Genomic DNA, 24471 nt, shown 5'->3' on the forward strand with positions numbered 1-24471 from the left:
TATTTAACCATGGTTATACCATGGTTTTAAAATGGTTCAAAAACCATAGTTTTTTAACCGTGGCAATATCATGGTTTAACCGTGGGTTCTTAACGATGGTTCTTTAACCATGATTAAACCATTGAATAACCATCGTTAAAAAACCATGGTTAAGAAACCATGGTTAAACAACGATATTGCCAACGTTGAAAAACCACTGTTATTGAACCATGGTTATACCATGGTTTTACAATAGTTCAAAACCCATAGTTTTTTAACCGTGGCAATATCATGGTTTAACCGTGGGTTCTTAACGATGGTTTTTTAACCGTGGTTAAACCATTGAATAACCATCGTTAAAAAACCATGGTTAAGAAACCATGGTTAAACAACGATATTGCCAACGTTGAAAAACCACCGTTATTGAACCATGGTTATACCATGGTTTTACAATAGTTCAAAACCCATAGTTTTTTAACCGTGGCAATATCATGGTTTAACCGTGGGTTCTTAACAATGGTTTTTTAACCGTGGTTTAACCATTGAATAACCATCGTTAAAAAACCATGGTTAAGAAACCATGGTTAAACAACGATATTGCCAACGTTGAAAAACCATTGTTATTGAACCATGGTTATACCATGGTTTTACAATAGTTCAAAAACCATAGTTTTTTAACCGTGGCAATATCATGGTTTAACCGTGGGTTCTTAACGATGGTTTTTTAACCGTGGTTAAACCATTGAATAACCATCGTTAAAAAACCATGGTTAAGAAACCATGGTTAAACAACGATATTGCCAACGTTGAAAAACCACTGTTATTGAACCATGGTTATACCATGGTTTTACAATAGTTGAAAACCCATAGTTTTTTAACCGTGGCAATATCATGGTTTAACCGTGGGTTCTTAACGATGGTTTTTTAACCGTGGTTAAACCATTGAATAACCATCGTTAAAAAACCATGGTTAAGAAACCATGGTTAAACAACGATATTGCCAACGTTGAAAAACCACTGTTATTGAACCATGGTTATACCATGGTTTTACAATAGTTCAAAACCCATAGTTTTTTAACCGTGGCAATATCATGGTTTAACCGTGGGTTCTTAACGATGGTTTTTTAACCGTGGTTTAACCATTGAATAACCATCGTTAAAAAACCATGGTTAAGAAACCATGGTTAAACAACGATATTGCCAACGTTGAAAAACCATTGTTATTGAACCATGGTTATACCATGGTTTTACAATAGTTAAAAAAACATAGTTTTTTAACCGTGGCAATATCATGGTTTAACCGTGGGTTGTTAACGATGGTTTTTTAACCGTGGTTAAACCATTGAATAACCATCGTTAAAAAACCATGGTTAAGAAACCATGGTTAAACAACGATATTGCCAACGTTGAAAAACCATTGTTATTGAACCATGGTTATACCATGGTTTTACAATAGTTCAAAAACCATAGTTTTTTAACCGTGGCAATATCATGGTTTAACCGTGGGTTCTTAACGATGGTTTTTTAACCATGGTTTAACCATTGAATAACCATCGTTAAAAAACCATGGTTATGAAACCATGCTTAAAACCATGGTTTTACCATGGTACAAAAATCATGGTAACAAAACCATGGTTGAACCATTGGATAACCATTGCTAAAAAACCATGGTTAAGAAACCATGATGTAACCATACATGGTTACCCAGTTCTTCATCAAATTCGTTCTCTCCCCATCTTTCTTCCCCTCTTCATGTAATTTCTCTTTCACACGAGTACCTGTTTGAACATTCCCTCTCTCTTTCTTCAAAATGTTTCTTTTCTCTCTACCACTGCAAAAATCACCTTCTCCATAAGGACACTTTTTTGTCTTTCAAACTCTCACGTCTCCATTGTTTAGTATGTGTAATCTCACAGATAATGTAAAGACACTTATACTTGTAATAATGGTTTTACAGCAGCTTTTTAATAAATGCATTTTATATCCATGATTTGTAATTTATCAAATGGAACCCATGGTATATAACAATTATAGTGTGCAATTTGAACTATTTTTGTACTGGAATAAATCATTTCATGTTGATTGTTATAAAAGCGTGTTCAATTTGGTCTGTGTACTGTGAAACTTTTTTTTATTGAAACTACACCATTACTGAAATAAATTAAATTCGAATGGATACATAACTGTCTTGTCCATGTACAGCGAACTGATAGACTTTGACCAAATTATAAAATATACAGTCAATTGTTTTTTTATTTGCGGAATAATGCTTTGAAGTAAAAGTATTATGAATATATCAATGCATGATTCTTGACCATGTTTCAAAATGTCTCTTAAAAATTGTAACCTGAGCATTGAACTTCACAAATTAAAAGAATTACAGTCTGCATGAATACAATCAAACAAGACTACAACAACAGTTTACTCCAATGTTCACAGGCCTATTTGTAATTTGCACAAATTTTGTTTAATATGAAAATGGTAGATATGCATCATATCATCTCAAGCATATTTAAGCTTAAAAACATTTAACAACTATTACTACATGTACATGAGAGCAAAAAGGCTATTCAATTTGTACCGATTTTCTTACATGTCCAGCAAGTTCTGTCTCTTGTCTGATTATAAGGACTTGCACGCAGCTAGTTTTAAAAATTCATAATGTAGCCCCAAATCAAACAAATTTTCAATCTATAGTGACAAGAATAATAGGAACAGTGACGATGGTGACATTACAGTAGTTTCTATCAATGTAAATAAGACCTTGAACACTGTGATCAGCGCATACTTGCAAGAACTTGCAACGTCAAAAGGAACACATACATGTTGGCTTGGCATAGGTGCATAAATTGCATACATAAAAGTACATAAAAGTAGCCATAAATTAAAATGAGGAGTTGAGGACCTCAATTTTTATCTGTACATGTATTTGTGTCTGTTCGCTTTCAAAAGAATTTGAAGAAGGCATAGGTTCTCCCAAACAACAATAGGAATTTTAATTGAAAATCTTTCACCCAAAAGGACATATACAGTAATGTCAATTATTAAAAAATAATCTAAAGAAATATACAGTGATCGTTTGGTTGCTGTTTTTTATGTTAATATCTATATCAGCCATACAGTGTTAATGGGGGGGGGGGGGGCTTCAAGCTTGCTGAATAAAAGAAAGGTTGTGCACTGATGTCACAACTAGCACCTGACTCACTGAAGAATCTTTCCTTTTGTATTTGGAAGCCCCCAAGTTATGGCGGTCAGTGTTTTAAAAGTAAATCAGTCTATCCTGTAATGTGTAATCCCATTTGTCTTGTAAATATCAACATCCTAACAAAAGCTATTTACTGAAATATTTCTGTGAAAATATTTGACAAGGTTAACAAAAAAAATTAAAAAACAAACAAAACAGAAGCTACTTCAGAAATACAACCAGGTGTCATTATTTTACTATTATTTGCTTATTTCTTTTTAAGAATTTTTAGTACATGTATATCCCTATTCATCAACTTGAAAATATAAGAATGCTAGCAAATGCATTTTACAGGGCCCAGCAATACCTTACTAGAGGTTTAAAAAATGACCTGTAATTCATCATGAATCATATACATGTAATTTAACACAAGAGGAATTGCCATCATTTAACTGGGAACAAATCATTATGCATCATCAGGTTTCATCTCATCCCATACATGTATGTGTGTATTTGAGATGTTGAATTCCTAATTTTGAATTTCATCATAATTCTGTTGTTGCTACAACCTCAATGACAGTTTCTCTCAAATTACAATGGCACTGCCAGTATTCAACATACAGGTCACCTTTAATCCCCCTCAACCAAATTAGGTAGACAAATAACATATTCAGTTGCATCAATCTTTACTGACATGCATTTAGTATAGATATCACTACAATGCATAACACTTAGGGCACCCCTAGTCACCTCAGTAATAAAGTCTATAGTGCATCCTATTTCACAGCTATCCTGAAACGTGAGCATGTTTACCACATCCAGTTTTTGCACCAAAACAACAGTATGTTGGGTGCATCCACAATTAACATTTACACAGTTGTGATTTTGAAAGGCAAACAGATGAAGTACTTCAAACACACTACCACCAAGATTACCAATAAGCGAATCAATACGTCTGAATTTCGAAGAATATTCTTTTGTTGTGAAAAGTGTGTTATTAAAAATGAATCTGTCAAAACATTCCACTCTGTCAATAAGCAGATTCTCTCCCAAGAGATCTTCTAGCATAGTCTTGTAAATCTGAGTTAAAGTCAAATATTTAGAACATCCTAGAAAAACTACTTCATCTAGCCCACATCTAATTCTTTGTGCATGTTTTAGTAACTGATGTCCCCTCATCATATTTGCAATATATTCATAAGTGGCATTCGATGATATTCTGGCCATGTTGGATTGAAGATCCTGAATTCGGCACATCGACTGAAATATCTGTTGAGGCAAATATCTTGTGCCAGCAAAAAGCTTTTTCATGAAACCATTGAACGATTCAAAAGAAAAGGCAGAAGTTGCCCATAAGGGCCCCCAATTCTGAACACTGTCAGTCAGATGTAGAAGAAGATGGACATTGAATGTGAGTTCTTTCTTACTGTAAAGGGGTTCCACAAATAAAACAAACTTCCTCAACAAAAATCTGCATTGTACTAGTCTTTCTCTAGTAATTTTAGTCGAGTTTAGATGGAAGATTGCCAACACAAGCATTGACCAATGTGCCAAGTATCTTGATGGAAGGATACCTTTCAATACAATAGGGGAAAAATAAATGAAAGCCCTCCACTCGTTTGCTTTCCAAAATTTCATCATATTAAGAGACCTAGGTAACCTTGTTATTTCTTTTGTTCCCTTTACGCATCTGATTTTTTGGTTTATTTCCTCTTTCTTAGTACCTATATAAAAGTCCTTATTTCTGTTGCTCGGATCAAGCCATGCACTAACTATACGTTTAACAGTCCCAAGGCAAACGGAATGCATGTAATCAGGTATAAAGCTAGTAATAAGATTGAAAAAAGTCAAAAAGGATAAAATGCTCACGCCTTTAACTCCCTCTATACTTCTTCCTGTTTGTTCCGCAAGAACACTCTGCTCTTGTGTCTGACGCTCATTTCTTTCTGGGGCAGGGGGGTTTTCATATGGATATTTCATGGCATTATGTGAGTACTCTCCCTTCTGTTGGCAAAACCCACAACCATAATATCCATTAAATTGGACCATGTTCCTCAGCAAAGGTCGAGCTACGGTATCAACAGAGCACATCAAACAGAAGACTTTGGACCTTTTTTTTTCATTCCTAAACTGCCACTCTAGGCCCACGCTCGACAAGGCATTGCACTCTTGCACAAATGGTTTTAGAAAGAGCTTCATATTAGGTTTCTCGTCCCCGAACCATAGGGCTGTTAGGAGAATATTATCCTTCCGAATTCTTATTGGTAGTTCATTGATAGAACATAGGACTGGCCATATGGAACTCTTGGACGACTTAAAGATGGGTACGCCATCAGTGTTCCACAAAAGACTAAAATCATCTGTGGTGGGCATGTGGTCTTTGGCAAAATTCTTATAAAGATCACCATCTACAATATCAGAAATGTCTACTTGATCATTATTCTGTTGCAATCTATTAACAAGTTTCTCCCCTACTTCAGTATGTTCTAACAAATGCTTCAGCTGCTGAGTGAGAGGCAAGACCATAAAAAACGTACCATTCCTCATGTTTTGATTATGGTCAAATGCTGCATTGCAATCTGGACAACTGTCTGGAGTATCATGGAGTTTCCCAACATATTGCTTACATAGTTGACAATAGAAATGGAATTCACAGACACCTCTGTAATCTGTTGTTGAATTGCCAAACAAGTATTTTGAAGAAGGCAGAGTGTTAGGACAATGTAAATTTATTAATGATATAAGATCTTGAAGACCCACGCCTGAAAGATGATGATTCACAGCAAAACTTAAAACAGCCAGGAGACTGTCCATTTTAGTTAGGTCATTACCTTCACTTGAAACTGGTTCATCACCACCTGGCACGTGAATGTTACCTCCGTCCTAAACAGAAAACAGACAATGGTTCGTGAAACAAGACTTTATATTTGATCCTTACAAATTATGATCTGGTATTTTTCTTTAAAATATGAAATGACTCAACAGCCAATAGCCTATTATCATAAATCTTGTGCATTCAATCTTAATAAAAAAGATTTCTGTTAAATAAATATGAAATCAAATAATTTCAGTTATAATATAAATTGTTATTCGTCTACCTGGTGTATCCACAGAAACATACAGATGAATTAAGAACAAGACGCCCTCCTCAAAGAAAAGAGAACCATTAGTGTTACAATTTTGTTTTCCATCGACTAAAATTACAATCAATAGGGACAAGCATCTTCAAATAGCATATATTTAGGAATGAAAAGTGATTGGTGGTCATGTCCACTAACAGATTTTTTTTAAACACAGAAATAAATTAGAACAATTAAATTACCTCTTGGCAGTGTCCAGCATCTGGTTCACATTGTCCAGCATCTGCTTCAGGTTCTTCCACCTCTGAAAATTCACCTCCATCGCTCTCGTCTGCTTCATTCTGCAGCTGATGAAATTCATCCTAATTGAAAAGCATATAAAAAGAAGTTGTACATCATCACATTTCCTTTTCTTTGTGCCTGATAATGGTCATACACAATTCTTTGCTCTATGGTATAACTCAACATCATTTACAGAAACTACAGTATGCTCAGAATTCTGCTGCACGTATTCTTTCAATAGGGAGAAAGTTTGACCACATAACCCCTTCACTTATTGCACTGCACTGGCTTCCTGTAAAACAGAGAATTGAATATAAAATCATTTTGACGACATGGAAAGCAATGCATGGACTTGCCCCTGTGAACATTTCAGGTTTGTTGACCCCTTATCATCCTCGAACTAATTTGCGATCTGCAGGTAAATACCTGCTTGAGAGTCCTCGTACACGCTCTCTTTTAGGTGATCGATCATTTACTGCCTGTGCATCCACATGGTGTAGGTTGTGGAATGGTCTTCCCCAATTCCTTCGCTCTTGTGACCAGCTATCCACATTTAGAACTCAAATAAAAACACACCTTTTTCAGATTGCTTACACCTAGTCATTATTTTCATCTTTCCCAGTTAGAATCATGAACAGACATTTTGGGTAGTTTTTCAGTCTCATTAGCGCCTTTGATTAGGCAACTAGATATTGGCACTTTACAAATTCCTGGATTGGATTGGATTGGAAAGTGTGATGTCAAACTGGCCACGTCAACTGGGTTATTGGTTCTAAGTGATTTTGTTCTAAACAAAGGTGCACCTTTTTCTTGCAGTTACAAGCACTTCACTATTTTAAGTTAAGGAAGCCGAGTTAACAAACTCACCAGAATGATACCAAGTATGCCGCCTTCTTCAGGTACATGTAGAGGCCCTGCATCATGGACATTGTGAGATTCTTCTTCAATCTGTAAAAAAATAAATAAATAAAATAAGTAAGATCAATGATAGCTGCCTACTGAAGTTGGCATGAAATGCAAACTTGCCGGGTAGAGGTAGACTACAAAGTCTAACAAGTAAAATCATGGAATTCCGCAGGTTAAAGACTTTACCTTGAAAACTTTTCTTTTTATTAGTGTCATACATGTAGATCTAGATACGACATGAACAACACTCCCATATGGCATGTACAAAAAATCTTCAAAATACCATTTTCCCTCATTTTAATGATAGAACAGACTTGTTGACCATGATATATAACCGTATACGGTATGTGCAGATCTAACCAATATTTACATGTCCTCCCAAAAAATGAATCTCGGCACTACCATTAGAATTGAGAAAATACAGGGCTTTAGTGAAATATGTACAAAAGAAATGAGAATAGGAGGATCTCCATAGCATTAGTGATCTGAGCTTTTGAAAATTCATCTTTCTCATTTATTGTTTTTTCCTTTACAGCCACACTACACCAGTACAGTACTCAGAAATAGCTCCATCTGGAGTCCTAAACTACTCATATTGTTCCCGTCAGCTTTCCCAGGATGCAGCATTCTGATCTTGTAGTCTAAATAATTATATGCCCACTTAAATGATTAAAAATTATATCCATGGCACTAGATCTACTCTTTTCAACATACATACCACTAATATGTTACCATGCAAGTAACAAAGGAGGGCAAACCCGTAGAATAGGGGACCAGGCAGTATCAGTACAATATCAGTACTAAATAATGTTCGAAATCATAATGGTCCAATAGTCACATACCTAGTCTCTCTGATTCTCGTTCATTTGACGGAAATAAAGTACATTTTGGACAAAAATATTCTTGTACCCGATGGCTTATATATATGCCAGCGGTGCAAACGCGGCGCGCGCGCACTCACTGCATGCATGCTCTAGTGATCGTGACCAGCCGTGAGTGCACGCACGCCGCGTAGGCACCGCTGGCATATCATTGAGTACGAGAATCAGTGGTCAAACGCCTGCGTTTTTGCCGATATTTTTGTCCAAAATGTACTTTATTTCCATCAAATGAACGAGAATCAAAGAGAATTTAGGTATGTGACTATTGGACTGTTATGATTTCAAACATTATTTAGAACTGATAATATACTAGGGTCTAATATAATAAGTAATATTGCCTGGTCCCCTATTCTAAGGGGTTTGCCCAAAGGAGGATTAAACATTCCTGTTTTCTGATATAAAACCCATTATAGATTAATTTACTGAAATATAAACTGTCAATCATTGTGTCAAAAGGCATAGGTATATTTATTAAAACTAAATCTTAACCATTGAACCAACTGGTCAATTCTTGTGAGCCTCCTGGACCTGGTGGCTTTAATTCAGTTTGTCAGATTTTTGTCAAACTTCTGCCAGGCTTTGCTAATCTATTTCTCTCATTTGTCTGCTTTTATCAAAACCAACTTACTTTTAGGGTAGACTTTCCCTTAGATCTAGAGTCTAGGCCTAAATTAAAATTTATTTTTACTTACCAATTCTGGGACTGGGTCCATTGCCACTGGCACTGCCCCATCCATGGGCATAGCTCCATGATCAGTTCCATCATCGTGATCGTCGGGGCCGGTGTCTGTGTTTTCAGCATTGTCGTGTGCACTGCCACTAACAAAGTTAGCTTGATGCTCACGATCAGCTTCTTCATGGTCGAGCTCATCCTCTCGATCGTGCCTAATGTTAATAGTCGTGGGTGTAGAGCTAGAGCTACATGTGGAGATCATTGACTCAAGATCAAGTTCATCCGACTCTAATTCTGAATCTGTTTCGACTACAGTAGGCCTACTAGCCTTCCTTTTTCTATTGTGAGCTGTACTGCGAGGGAGAAGCTTACAACTATCTTCTTCGTCAAAATCAATTAGATCTACATCTTGGTCAAGGTAGTTTTTGTACGGACGTCTGCTTCCTGTTCCATCTGCCATTTCGCTCGATATTGATCGACGGTATAGGCCTAGGGAGTAGTAAGTGAAAAATCAAAATTTATTAAAAAATGCCCGAACGAGCTACCGTAACGGCAGATATTTAGGTCAATGCAATGACAGCTACGGGGTGCGTGTGCTGCAATGGCGTACGCGTGCGAGGGGTCACAACCTTTACGACCCTCGCGCGCGCACGGCCGCGCCGGCGCCAGGCCAAATATATGCAGACTAGACACAGCTATGGCGCGCCATATGCCCAATAACCCCAAAAAACATTGTTTATCGCCGATAAACAAGGTTTATCGACGAAAAACAAGGTTTATCGAGCGATAAACCTTGTTTATCGTGAGAAACTCTGTTTATCGACTGATAAACACAGTTTCCCTCGATAAACAAGGTTTATCAACGATAAACAAGGTTTATCGATAAACAAGGTTTATCGAAAAACAAGGTTTATCGACGAAAAACAAGGTTTATCGAGCGAAAAACAAGGTTTATCGAGCGATAAACCTTGTTTATCGTGAGAAACTCTGTATATCGACTGATAAACACAGTTTCCCTCGATAAACAAGGTTTATCGACGATAAACAAGGTTTATCGAAAAACAAGGTTTATCAAAAAACACGGTTATTCGTATTTCGTCAGGAGTGGGCGCTTTTTAAAGTTGCACCCAGCTCAGAGCACTGCTCCGCACGTGCGCTTTACACCGTAGAATATACCAACACCGTAACACTTGCTCGCGCTCATGACCACGATCGACATTTTCTGAGTGTTGTGTGTGTGTAATTGGGTTTTTACAGACGTGTATCAATCAGATATGATTATTTACGTCTGGGACCGACCTTTAACGTCACCATCCGAAAGACGTGGAAGTGGAAGTATGGCGAAGTATTCTTAATTCAAGGCTTTTTTCCCAATTTTTGAAATGTTATGTTTATATATCTCTCTCTAGCCCTCTCTCTCTTTCATCTCTCCTCTATCTCCATCTATCCATCTCTACCCTATCTGTCCTTTATCTGATTGTATCTCTCCTCTCTCTCCATTAACCATCTATCTCTACCCTATTTCTCATACCGGGGGAAATAGATAAAAGGGAGGAGGCAGAGAGGGAGTGCAGAAAAGAAAAGGAAAGAGAAAGGGAAAGAGAGAATTAGAAGAAAGAGAGGGAAAGACAGAAGGGTTATATTGAGAGGGTAGGAGAAAGAGAGAGTGAGAGAAAGAAAGGGGGAGAGTGAGAGAGATAAGAGAAGGGGAAAACCTAGAAAGTTTGAAAGAGAGAGAGGGCTAGAGAGAGATTATATAAACATAACATTTCAAAAATTGGGAAAAAAGCCTGGAATTAAGAATACTTCGCCATACCTCCACTCAGAAAATGTCGATCGTGGTCATGAGCGCGAGCAAGTGTTACGGTGTTGGTATATTCTACGGTGTAAAGCGCACGTGCGGAGCAGTGCTCTGAGCTGGGTGCAACTTTAAAAAGCGCCCACTCCTGACGAAATACGAATAACCGTGTTTTTTGATAAACCTTGTTTTTCGATAAACCTTGTTTATCGTCGATAAACCTTGTTTATCGAGGGAAACTGTGTTTATCAGTCGATATACAGAGTTTCTCACGATAAACAAGGTTTATCGCTCGATAAACCTTGTTTTTCGCTCGATAAACCTTGTTTTTCGTCGATAAACCTTGTTTATCGGCGATAAACAATGTTTTTCGGGGTTATTGGGCATATGGCGCGCCATACACAGCATGTTATGTTGTTGCGCCTATAGCCTAGGCATATCGCATGTGCTCATACCGGTATACCGTAGACTGTACTGGCGCGTATTTTGACTTCAAAATGGCGAAATCAATGTCTTCAAGTTCTGGTAGTACGGGGACCAAATATGCGTTATTTAATTTTGACGATTCATCGGTGGAAGTTGGCGAGGTTAAGTGGATCAGAAATGAGAAACTGGAAGCCTCAAACTTCGATGACGAAGTGTTGGAGGAGCTGATGAGGAGTGAAGAAAAAGTGAAAGTGGAATGGCCACAGCAGCGGGGAAGAGGAACGGGGCCGATGGCGTCGGTGACTACCGACATGTGCTCGGCTGTACTGTTGGCAGTAAGCGGTATGTACATTACTAGATTAGATACGGTACTACTAGGCAGGCGCGTACGCAGGATTTTTTCAAGGGGGGTGTTTTAACATTTATAAATCGGGCCGAAAATTTCGTAACGACTCAGCCCACCGCTGAATAAGCGGGGGGGGGGGGGGGGGGGGGGGGGGGGGGGGGGGGGGGGGGGGGGGGGGGTGGGGGGGGGGGGGGGGGGGGGGGGGTAAGAGGACACTTTTTTTTTTTTTTTGGTCGCAAACAAATCGCAACGACTCAGCTGACCGCTGAATAAGCGGGGGGGGGGGGGGGGTAAGAGGACACCTTTTTTAAAAAAAAAAAAAAAAAAATCCAAAAGGGGGGGGGGGAGGGGGTTTTGGGGGGGTTTATACACATAAAAATACCAAAGGGGGGGGGGGGTTAACCCCCCAAAACCCCCCCCCCCCCCCTTGCGTACGCGCCTGCTACTAGGAGTTAATCTATCACAATTTCATTTAATAACATTAAAGTTATGGAAGCCATGGACGGTGTTGGTGGTGTTGGTTGTTTGGTTTTATTTTTATTTTACAAGATGTTTCATTCTTTTCTGAAAATGTGAAATATCTGTTGTTGTGTTGTTGTTGTCTAACGTTAGGCCTAACAAGTTAGTCTAGTCGACTACGCGAATCGCGTCGGGGCTCTGAGCTGACTAGCCTTACGACGTTCTCTCTGATTTATGAATTATTATTTTTTACATTATCTATCAATCATATCTATCAATCATATGATTGATACTAGATAATGTCAAAAATAATAAATCATAAATCAGAGAGGCTGTAACTAGGCTAGGCTCTGAGTCTTACTGTAGTCGAGTTACCGTTACTGTACTGACTGTGTCTGTACTGTAGTCGTAGCTCCTTCAGTCATATTTATTCCAAAAAAAATTAAGTCTAGGCCAATGACAATGACAGTGAGATGACAACGAGTGTTTATTTTCCTTTGGCACCCTTAATACTTTTTTAATAGGGCATTGAATTGAGTACAAACAATAATATATATCATGGGTTGTCCAAATTCAATTACAATTACATGTGTAATGATAATAGATTAATTGAATTAAAATTTAATGAATTATCAATTTATAGGAATTAATTATAAATAGATCTACACCTGATTTTATGATTGAATGAATTTGAATTAAATCATTACATAGGTGTTGTTTCGTCAGTATTTGTTTGCAGAAGTATATTATTTAATAACAGGTCTTTTTTATTAATTTCTCATTACCCGGTACTCAATATTTGAATAAAGTGTGTGCGCCACATATACGCACTGCTGGCATATCATCGGTTACGAGAATCAGTGGTGAAACGCCTGTGTTTTTGCCAATAATTTTGTCCAAAATGTACTTTATTTCCATCAAATGAACGAGAATCACAGAGACTTGGTACATGTGTATGTGACTATTTCGACCATTATGATTTTGAACATTAATTAGAACTGATAGTGTACTGAAATTATCTGGTCCCCTATTCCCTGCGTTGCCCAAAATTAATGTCATTAATTGTCTAGAGATCATAAGATACCCTGCACCAATAAAGCAGGTGAAAACTGATTCATACTAGCCTGACTCTAGTCTCTAGACCTTGATCTATGTTTGATTTTTTTATATTAACAGCCTCTATATTCTTTTGTATTAAAATATTATTTTAAAAATCACACGTAGGTGTACAAAGACTTGACTGTATGTGACCTTGTAAGGCTTGATTCAGGCAGCCGAAAACTGCCTCCTTTGTAAGCTTTTGCACATTTTTGCTGTTGTCATAGAACTATCTTTTAGTTCTACTGTAATAAGTGGCATATCTTTTATGTTAAGGAAGCATCGTAATATTCAAATTGGTTTTTGTTATTTATTTAAGTAAAATCTACAAAAAAAGCTTAAGTAGCTGAGAAACTCCTTCTTTCACTCGAGTCTATATAAAACGTAGACCTAGCTTGGATTCTATTTCTTTTCTTTTTTTTCAGACTCCAAGGAAAAGCTTCTTAGAAAGAGAAATAAATTTTGTAGTGGCGACAGCCTGAAGACAGACACCGATACAGGAAGTGGTAGGGGGAAAAGGAAAAGGAGGCCTCGAAAAGCGTGGACATCAGAGGAAAGTATGAGTGAATCGGAGGATGATATTGGTGTCATAACAACACAAAAGGTATTATCTATTTTCATTTTTACAATGGTAAATCCTAAAAAAGCTCTTGGAAATAAAAATGATTTTTTTTTTCTTTCTCACTACTATAGATCTAGATCTATTTTCTTGGCTAAATTGGTTTTGAATGCATAATAATTTTGACATTTTGTTTAAGTGTTACAGACCCTACTCTGGTCTAAAGTACATGTACCAGGGCTCTACGCTAAACAATTCACAAGGGGTCCAGATTAAAAATTTTGAGGTTTGTATGGGCCCTGTGTTAAAATTTTAAAAGTTTGGGGTCTGATCTGAAGTTGAAATGTTGGGCCAATGTGTACCGGACCCCTGTTACTTGTACAAGGTCAATTATAGATTGACCTCGTACATTAAACCGCTATACAATGGGGATTTCCTTCTACGGGAGAGTGTGTGTTAAACCCCAGACTAATTGGAGGCCAAGGAGGTAGATCGCCAACTGGCATGGTCAAAAAAATTCCACATAAAAATGCCACAAAAAAATGCTACATAAACAAGATAAAAATATTCAATCCGAAGTATTATAATGGAATAAGATATTGGATCGTCCTACTTAACTAAGAGGTAAATTTATCACTGATTACGATATTGCAAATTATTCTGATGCAGTTTCCTCAGTAACTGAGATATCGACTTTATTTAATTTTAACATCAACATTCCATCTGCTGAGTTTAAAGCTCAATTCAAGTTTTGGGAAAACAGAAAAAAATAATTGTCGTATTTTGCTTCCATTGTACAATGATATGGAAGATTATCTCATTAAACCCCCATGAACAAAAGGATTTGCCACCAAATATATTCTAAGACCGAATTTGATCAGCAATAACACTGACAAATAATTTCGATCTGGGCCCGAGCCTTTTAGTACTTCGCGCCGACCACAAGCAACACAAATGATCGAGCTGCATGCCCGCTGTTCGCACCGAACCGCGGTGATTTGCCTTGCCCAGATCTTCGGCTGAACAGCTTAGCAAAATTAGCCTCGGTTTCGTCAAACCCATCAGATATTTACACTAAATTCGTTGGAAATCTTGCATGGACCATAGACATATTTGGCACAGGTATATTTTATATGTAAATGGAACAATATGAGGACATATTTGATAACATTCATTCCAATTTACCTTTCGCTACCAGAACTAGAATTGAGCTTTAAAGGTACTATGTCCCTTAACTCCCTTTTGCAGCTAACCTCAAATTCTGTAGAACTTTGCAGGAATTATGAATATGTCATGTATGTCCTATCTGTGAAATTTGAACGTTAGCAGTGTCCTATATTCAAATTATGCAAGGAAACCTGTTTACTTGCTAGACTTCACTGTCAGACACTATTGAGTGACTAACTGGCTTTTTTTCTTATTTAGTAATAACATACATGAAAAGAGTTGTAATGGGTACATGAGCATTTGTCTACATCAATAACGCACTTCTTGTGATGGCCATGATTAAACTGATTGAATCTTTGCGCAGCATAAAACGTATGACCATTCGGTACAATTGTCTGAAAATCAAGACTATTACTTTTGGGCTCTATAGCCCTAAAGTCGATTTGACAACTAATAATCGTTATTTTCCCACTTGAAGACATTTTCAAGCCCCACCTTTTTTAGGGAAGTTCTAAATTAGTATTATCTTTCAAATGCAGTTGGAATTTAACTTTTTCATTTTTTGGGCCTGCAAATGGGACATAGTACCTTTAAGTGAAAAGTATCCTCTTCATTGTCTCAATAAAACCCACATGAAAAATGTTTGAGAACTCACTTGTTTTGAATCATGATACCAACTTTCATTTAACTCACACAGGACAGGAATTATTTAAGGGCTAAATTGATTAGGTTTTCTTCTTCAAATTGGCAACACTGGTATTTTTCTTTTATTGCTACATACTTGAAACAAAAATTCATGTATCTGAAGTAAATGTACAAAGATAAACACGATGTTTTAGAGTTTAAGTATTGCCAATTTGCATGGAAAAACACTGATTTTTAACTTTTTCAGAACATTACCAATTTAAGGATTTTCATGCTTAATTTCCTTTTTAAAATTCCTGGTGTAAAATGCCATGTGATAATGCATTATAAACAAATACATCATGAGCAGAAATTTTTGCTCTTTCTGCTCATGCATCTAGTATATTTTTCAGGGATCTTTATCAAAAGTTATTGATCCAAACCACAAAATGTGGGCAATTGTCGTGATTGATTTAAAGCCACACTACACCAGGAGGCTTGTGAGCAATGCTCAATTTGTACAATGATTAAGATTTAGTTTTGATAAACAGCCCTTATACCTTTTAATACAATGTTTGGCAATATATGTCTCAATAAATCAACCAATAATGGGCTTTGCATCAGAAAACGGGTATGTTTGGAAGAGAAATAATACTCCTTTTATAGTGGTATGTATGTTGTAAAGAGTTGCAGATATATTTGTAATTATTCACCTAGTGGGCATATATTTTAAGACTACGAGATCAGAATGTTTCATCCTGGGAAAGCTGACGGGAACAATATGAGTAGTTTAGGACTCGAGATGGAGCTATTTCTGAGTAGTGGGGTAGTGTGGCTTTAAGGCCAACTCTGTTCCCTGAATAGCTTGTTTTTAATGAGAGCAGATTTTTGAAAAGTTCATAGGAAAAGTGGATGACTGATAAGCATTGCTGATAAGAAAGCTATGAAGTTTATAATGAAATAAGAACCAATTAATGTAAATCACCATGCTATTGAGACAAATTGGTAATTTGGTCATGACTCTGGGACATTATTCCCCCATTATTAAGGATTGCTTTTTATGTTGTATCCTTAATTTTCTCCTTTTTTATGTGTCCTAAGAATACAAAGAAGACAAAAACAAAGGACATTGTGCACTGCAGCAAGCTGGCAACAGAGTTGCGAAAGAAACTTGAGGATCCCGTGATCATAAAGCCATGCCAAGTGAGTTAATGTTAGCTTGTGTCATTACATATTGTTTGCTTGGATACAGATAATTTTCAGCTCAAAACCAACTACAAAGTCAGTTGTGTAAAATAATAGAATAAATAATATGTTGCATGTAGTCAGTAGTCAGTTAGCTTGTGTCATTACATATTGTTTGCTGGGATACAGATAATTTTCAGCTGTGATGCTATGGTGTTCTTCAACCTGGACAAAAGAAGACTTGGTAAAGATCTATAGCTAAGATTTTGTACATGTACCAACCTTGTCAACACAACATATAACAATGTATAAAGGAACTCAATTCACTTTTTTTAAAATTCCATTCTATACGTCAGGTACACCACATTTTGGGCATGGGGGGGGGGGGGGGGTTATGTCATTGCTTGGTTTTCAGTCTGCCATTGGGACATTGGTGCATGAGCACTGTAAATACAAAATATTAATGCGAAGGCAACTGTTGCATAACTTAATTTTATATGTTGTTGATAACCTGTAGGAAGTATTTAGACCATCATCACCACTATCAGACCTTGACCTTGACCTTGAGGAAGGTGGTACCATACAGCAGTTAAGAAGACAACTAGCTCAGGAGCGTATGGACAAGGAGAAGCTCAAGGAGAAGCTGAAGGAGACGCTCAGTTTTGTAAAAGGTGAGTAGAGAGAAAATGGACAATTTGCTATGCAATAGATGGTTTGTGTTTCCAAAAGAATAACAATAATATTTTGTGGAAAAGGAAAAGAATTGAGCATGCCATGAATTAATTTCAGTGTCATTGTCAGTTATATTGCATTTGTTTGAAGTTTGTTTTAAGGGTGTTGTATAATAAGAATGCCATAAAATGTAAAACTTGATTGAGCATTACAGTGGAAACTCAGCATAAAGAGAGAATTACTAATGATGGTGTAACAATGTTCCTGATAATGAGTTAATATTCATGGTCTCGGCTGTTTTTCAAACCGTTTGAAACTAGATTTCTGCTATAACAAGGTAATTGTGATTGTCCCAAGGGCCTTGTTATGCTGAGTTTCCACTATTCCAAGTAAAACAGTACTGTACATATTTTGGGAAAAACTTTAAAAGGTCAATTCTAATTCTGCTAGTGAAAGGTAAATATGAATGAATGTTATCAAATGTGTCCTCATTTTGTTCCATTTACCTTTAAATATACCTGTGCTAAATATGTTAATGGTCTGTGCATGATTTCCAAAGAATTTAGTGTAAATGTCTGGAGAGGATCATGAAACTGAGGCTATGTTTTTTAAGCTATTTACCCTGAGCTCTGGGCAAGGCAAATCAGTGCAATCATGCGAACAGTGGGCATGCATGCTTTGCTCATTTGTTTTGCATGTGGTCGGCTTGAGGTAATAAAAGTCTTGTGGCCCAGAAGATAAAAATTATTTTATTGCTCAAATTCGGTCTTTAAATAGATTTAGTGGCAAATTACAACAATTATTTTTTCTGTTCTCTCAAAACTTCAGCTTTAAGATGAATGCTATAATTTGTTCTACTTAGAAAAATGTGTACTAGCATTTGTAATCTTCACTACCACTGTCCTCATTCAATTTTTTTTTTATGTACATGCAACTTACATGTATATCAGAGATCCCAAAGTTAATGGAGAGGATGGACAACTTTATGACTGACATGGAGCCTCTTCGTGCCAAAATTAAGGTAGGTGTGATGCTTTATTGTTAGTATACTATTAAACCCATGTCACTGGAATAAGGGACTACAGTTTTATGTTTATAGTCTCATGGTAATTTACTTAACAATTTAGAAATTAGTCTTGTAAACCTGAACTTGTGATATATTGACTAATTTCATGCGCACTCAAACACCATATACAAGCTGTATCCACACACCTCTATTCTTCTTTATCGTCGTCAAATCTTCGCTCCTAAAACCAGTATTCTCAGTTGATCTAGGTATGTTGCAGGTGGTCTCTCTCTTTTTCTTTTGCCATGTTTTGGTCCCTTTGCTTATTACCTGTTCTTTTCTTCTCCCAACATTGTCTAATGAATTCCTATCGTCGAATTTGTAGTTATTCATCCAACCTTTTCATTATCATCATTTGTTACAGTTAGCATTTTCCTTCTTACGGGGGGTTTCTGACTTTAATCCTTCCTTCCATCTATTGATTCCTTCTGTCCACTTCACTCTATCTCCAACATCATCTTCACTCAATCCAACTTGAGCACTTTCTCTTCTGACCATTTTCTTCCATTACATCTTCGGCCTTCCTCAACCTTTTCAGTTTTATCATAGAGTTCTTTGTTGGTCATGTGCTCTTTCCATGATCCACATATACCAGTCTGAAATGTACAACTTATGTATTGAAGTGGATATTCCCCAAAATTAGCATTATAATTCATTCATAAATAATTCTCTTATGTTGTCTTGTATACATGTATTTGCATCATACTCTCAGAAATCAAGGCAGCCTCAATTGCCAACCTCACCACCATCCTCTCTGCCGGACAGTGAAGGATTAGCACTGTGCATGAGTCCCTCAACTTCAGCTGTACGTGAGGCCCCAATAGATAAAGTAAGTAATAAATAATCCTCTTATTTCCTCTCTTTCGGGATTAATATCATCAATACAGAAAGTGTCTTTGTTGTCCCGAGGCTGATATTCACTAAATTTGGCAAAGCCAGAGCAGAATATGTGAAATATTAATCTTTTTTTCAATGGACATCCAATAGTTCATCCTTTGCTCTGTATACTATAGGTATGCATTTCAACCAGTGTAGATTGTGTTAAATCAACTTAAAATTATATTAATAATTATGTAAGATTTCTTTTAGTTGCCATCCTTGCTACAAAGTAGACTGGACTTAGATCTTTACAAATTTTGAGTAATCAAGACATATTGGGTTATTTATTCATTTATGAATTCATATCTCACACTGTCTGCTTTTTGTACTTTCAAGCTCAGTGCCATTGATGGTGTGACACACCTCACGTATACGAAAGCTGTTTGCATTAGCCTAACATATCCTTAAAACTTCAAGAAGTTTATATCCTGTATTTTTCATCTCTCTATCATTACTCTTGAAGGTCCAAGTTGGTCCACATGTAACACTCACGAAGAGGACCCTGCTGAACTGCAACCATTTAGATGTGGGGAAGCTAACGTCGGATCTGATGGTTGCCGTTTTCGGACGGGAGGGACTCCTCAATTCCTCTCTGACAGGAGGAAAAAACAAAGAAGGCAAGAGCAAACCCCCTCTGGACCACGAAAAGATTGCCGACATTATTGGTAATTATAGTTATTGCAGTGTAAAGCTAATTGATCTACATTTGATGAAAATGTAATGGTAGAGAATACACTGGAATTTGCCTATTTTGTAGCCCCTTTCCCTTCATACAGTCAGAGGCCACAGTTAGATGGTGATGAATATCAAAATAATGGCTAACTCTGAAGTTGATCATAAAAGTGAGTGTTGAGAGTGGAATCCATGATACGTTGCAGGTTTTGAGGATGTTTTTTGTGTGTTTGCGCCATACACTTTCATACTCTACAGGCTAGAGCTTTACCCATCTTTTCATACATAATTTATAATATTTGAACCATCAGTCATTGCCCATCATACAAATGGAAATTTACATGTATTATACAAAATGCATAATTGTCTTGATTATATTATTAGTGTAAATTTTAAAAACTGTAAGATATAGATGTATAGCTTAAATTAGGCTAATTCATTATTTGATGTCCTGTAACATGCCAAGCTTCAGTCCTTACAGTCACCCTGTTGGGGGGGGGGGGGGGGGGGGGGAGGGGGGAGGGGGGAGGGGGAGCATGAGGAGAGAAACTACCACAGTAGCACTTTTCAATTTTATTGAGATTTCTTTGTTTATGTGTGTAATTTTGTTTTCATTACGAAAGTTAAGATCTGATTTTTAGTCAACTCCCTATTTATTTATTTTTTGTTCTGTTTCTTAAAGCCTATGTTCAACAGAAATTCCCGGCATCTCCCCCATCTTACTTGAGGTCTGTAATGACCAACAAACTCTCAAATGAGGCCAAAAGAGAGAGACGCAGGCTTTCAGTAAGTAGCAAATTGCGTTAGAGAAGGCATATTTTGTAGTGATTATAATTGTTATCAAAATTTCTACCTATTTACAATGAGTTGAGTGATTTCAAATATTCAGCTTCAAGTTTAGGTTTGAATGAATTAAAATCAAAATTAAATTTAAATGTGTTTAAAGAATTGCACCATTTATGATATGAATTTATTAAAATTCCATGCTTATACCAACTTTCAGCATTGAGTATTCCAATAACCTTCCAAATCAACTGTATTCATGGGTGCAACACTGCATTATTGAAACCATTTTTTTTTAGATAAAGAGCTATGCCAAAATTACACAAAAATAGATGTACATGTAAGGGAGTCTCGTGTTTTCTCAAATTTCTATTCCCAGAAAATGGGTAGGGTTCAATGGTTTCTTGACCTTCCTCAATTTATTTCTATGTTAAATTTCACTTGCAGTTCAAAGGAGATGTTCAGCAGCCCACATCTGCAAGAGATGAAAACGAATGAAGCACAAGACGGAAAGCAGAGATGCCAACTAGTACGGATTTTTTTTTTTTTTTTTTTTTTTTTTTTTTTTTTTTTTTGCGCATAGGGATCTATCGTAGCAAGTGCTGTGCATTATGGTGGCCATCCATGAGAAAGATGGAAAAGTATCAAGTATTCTCTTAATAGAAGCCAATTTTTCATTGAAAACTTATGTGTTGTGATGAACTGAAAGTCAATATTTAGCAACTTTGTGGGAGTAAAATCACAAAAAATTTCAGATAATCATGCGCGCATGCGTCTGCCTGCCATTCTTTTTAGATTCATGACGCCGCATAGGAAATTACTGATTTATTCCCCAAATTACTGATTTTGAGCCTTATGATTACTGATTTTCTGTTCTGGAGGTTGGCATCTCTGGGAAAGAGATGATAATTTTTCCCCCAGACCATTTCACAAGTACAGTAGTTTAATTTGTGAACAGAAATCCTCAAATATACCTACAGCAATTTTGATGTATTGAAGTTTTGAATTTTGGGTCGAGAGACAACACAGTTATATACTTAAAGGAGAATGAAACCCAAAAAATATTATCGCATTATTTCACTAATAAGAATGGTTCTAAAATTATGCCAAATTGTTCCTCAAATCCCTCAAGACGTTGACGCAAAGTTTTCATTTTGAGGGTACCACGAAATCCAATGGGAGTTGCCATTGCTCATCAATATCTTCAATTTGTGACGTAAGAATTGTACAGCTCGACTTCAGCCTAGTCGCAATTCAGTAGCTTTACAGAAATGAATGTGCAAATATCAGTCCTATGCGATTTCAACTGTTGAGAGAAAAATGTGGTATTTATTTTCTTTACACCAACAGAACCATCTAAAAAATAATGTATATGTTCGTGAAACGAAAACAGACAGCTGCTAATTTGCGACTAGATTGAAGTCGAGCTGTACAATTCTTACGTCACAAATCGAAGATATTCATGAGCAATGACGACTCCCGTTGGTTTTCGCAGTACACTCAAATATCGGTAAAATAAGAAATTTGCGAAAATGTTTCTAGGGATTTGAGGAACAGTTTGGCATAATTTTAGAACCATTTTTATCAGTGAAGTATGGATCAACATCTTACGCCATAATATTTTTGGGGTTTCATTCTCCTTTAACCTCTCATGTGTAAACTGAATTGCTCTACTAGTGCACGCAGCCCTTGCTAGCTCCATGATATAGCTACATACGCATGCGGCATGGCTACTCTGGCCATACATCTTAACTAAATATTTAATTGTGTATTACACGTATGTATGTTGGAAATATTTTCGGGTGTTAAAATCGCTAATCATTGTTGATTTACAAAATCCACAAAAATAAAACTCAGTTAAATATATGATGTGTAATTTATCATACATATATGTTATGTTTTTTGTAATTCCTGTTTAATCTTGAGTGATTGAATCTAGTGCTGGATCAAAACAGATAGCAATCTGGTATCCGTCCGTGAATGTCGAATACCGGATTCATATTTTTCGGGTACGGGTATACGATCTTCTGTTATGAAACAAAATATAGAACATTCTGAAGTTTTTCCTGAATTACAAGGCAAATCTATTCTTTCCATTTACGGTCCACATTTATACTTTCCCGCTAATTATTTTGAGCAATCATGTGTTTCTTTAGGTAACAATCTGATGTCCAAAAGTTTTCAAAAATATTAGAAAGGAAAGGTGCGGCTTCGCCATTTCAATGCATGCCAAGCTAATTAAAAGGATTCTTAAAAAAAGATAAAGGGAAAATAAATTTTTATTTTGTAATATGATTCTTTGCAATAGTGCACTACTTTACACCATAGCTGTCGTACTAAACGAATACTTGGTTTCCGTCATAATTGCCGTTCTATGCACACTCATACACACGCCTTATAAACCTGTGCACAACGGAGAGACGGAGAGTACATTATTCAGTGCTCTGCCGGCATACAAGATAAATTTGGGATTATATCCGTTATCGGATTATACAAGTTTTCAAATGAACACATTGTTAATAGTTCCAAAAGTTGAACAAGATGGGCCATATTTCCTCTTTTACAATTGTTATACCTGCTTGTAAGGGTTTCAGGGTACATCCTATATTTATTGTTACTCAGGTTTAAAGTCTTTTTGGGAGGGGTGGGTGGCTTTTAGAATAGAAGTGGTTCAAATAAAAGGCTTTTAATTCTGATCCTTAGGCCATTTTGTTCAATTATTCAAGGAGATGGTCTTGTTATTGTGTGTAGGGAGGGATATGGGTGTATAGGTGTGAAAAGGCATTTTATAAACACTATATGTCCATATTGATCCAGTTATTTGCAAGATGTTCATTACCATTTGTTAGTTTGTTATGTTTGTCTCATTAAGTCAGTGTTAATTACAATTTTTTCCCCTCTCAAACAGTACATTTCAATTTCAAATGAAGAAATATAGTTATAGGTTTTTTGTATCAAACAATTGCTGGAATTATAGAGTTAAAATAGAGACCATCTGAAATGCATTACAATAAAGGGTACAAACAAGAAGGGGAAGAACTTGTTTTGACTGACTAGCCAAATACCTAATTGGGATACAGCTTGTTACCTTTCAAACAAATCAAATGTTTGCAGTTGGTAAAATTATCTTTGTATATTTGTGTTTTTTTTAGGGGTCATGCCCTCTTTACAGTTTTTATTATTACATATATGCAATAGGACCTCACCTCAGGAAAAAAAAAAAATCTTGCATACTCAGATACCTTGCCATATTTGTTCTTATTACTGACAGCTTTATGGTGTTGTGGTCAGTGTAATGGTACTCTTAATTGAAATATTTTAGTCTTTCCTTTTTATTCCTCATTAGCCTATACCTCATACATATAAGCTTGCTAAGTGTGTGCTGTTTACAAACAGTTTACTAATTAACTTTTTATGTGTACCGGTAAGACAGTTTATTACAAATATTTATTTGAACATGCATAAAGTCTTGCTACTTTACGTCTAAAGACTAGGATGTTTAAACACATTTACATGTATTACTCTAAAACGTGTGTGACATATATTTTATTAAAAGTATTCATCTTTTTCAACACAATTTTCCATTTCTTTTGGCAGGTCATTCATTGTGTCTCCCATCACTGATATCAAACATATATTATGTATTTCTTACACATTTAAAATAGCTTCTCTTTTCTATAAATGATTTACATTTCAGAAGTTTCACCTTGGATTCACCATGGTTTGTACCTAAAAGCCATGGTGAAATTATG

General features: G+C 36.4%; 1 protein-coding gene and 1 long non-coding RNA gene across 2 annotated transcripts; one reads left to right on the forward strand and one right to left on the reverse strand.

Moving 5' to 3' along the window:
* Positions 1 to 1924: 1924 nt before the first annotated feature.
* LOC100893713 lies at positions 1925 to 9464 on the reverse strand. Its single transcript, XR_143635.3, has 4 exons — positions 9005 to 9464; positions 7393 to 7473; positions 6486 to 6605; positions 1925 to 6046 (listed from the first exon to the last, which is right to left on the reverse strand). It is a non-coding gene; the product is annotated as an uncharacterized LOC100893713 (long non-coding RNA).
* Positions 9465 to 10979: 1515 nt separating this feature from the next.
* Positions 10980 to 24296, forward strand: LOC105443415. The gene is made up of 9 exons (XM_030974074.1): positions 10980 to 11551; positions 13538 to 13716; positions 16564 to 16665; positions 17165 to 17318; positions 18270 to 18340; positions 19098 to 19214; positions 19728 to 19929; positions 20619 to 20722; positions 21167 to 24296. Exons 1-9 carry the CDS (start codon positions 11227 to 11229, stop codon positions 21215 to 21217), a joined length of 1305 nt encoding a protein of 434 aa, XP_030829934.1. The 5' UTR covers positions 10980 to 11226; the 3' UTR covers positions 21218 to 24296.
* The last annotated feature ends 175 nt before the right edge of the window (positions 24297 to 24471 follow it).

Source organism: Strongylocentrotus purpuratus, unplaced genomic scaffold (assembly GCF_000002235.5).
Source record: "Strongylocentrotus purpuratus isolate Spur 01 unplaced genomic scaffold, Spur_5.0 spur5_scaffold_7, whole genome shotgun sequence".
In the NCBI taxonomy this organism is placed as follows: domain Eukaryota; kingdom Metazoa; phylum Echinodermata; class Echinoidea; order Camarodonta; family Strongylocentrotidae; genus Strongylocentrotus; species Strongylocentrotus purpuratus.

Bases quoted from the DNA above. Each gene is read 5' to 3' on its own strand.
- LOC105443415 (XM_030974074.1), top strand. From the start codon at position 11,227: ATGTGCTCATACCGGTATACCGTAGACTGTACTGGCGCGTATTTTGAC. The intron at 19,215-19,727 runs GTAAGTAATAAA...TTACTCTTGAAG, and splicing joins GTGAGGCCCCAATAGATAAA to GTCCAAGTTGGTCCACATGT. The intron at 20,723-21,166 runs GTAAGTAGCAAA...TTTCACTTGCAG, and splicing joins GAGAGAGACGCAGGCTTTCA to TTCAAAGGAGATGTTCAGCA.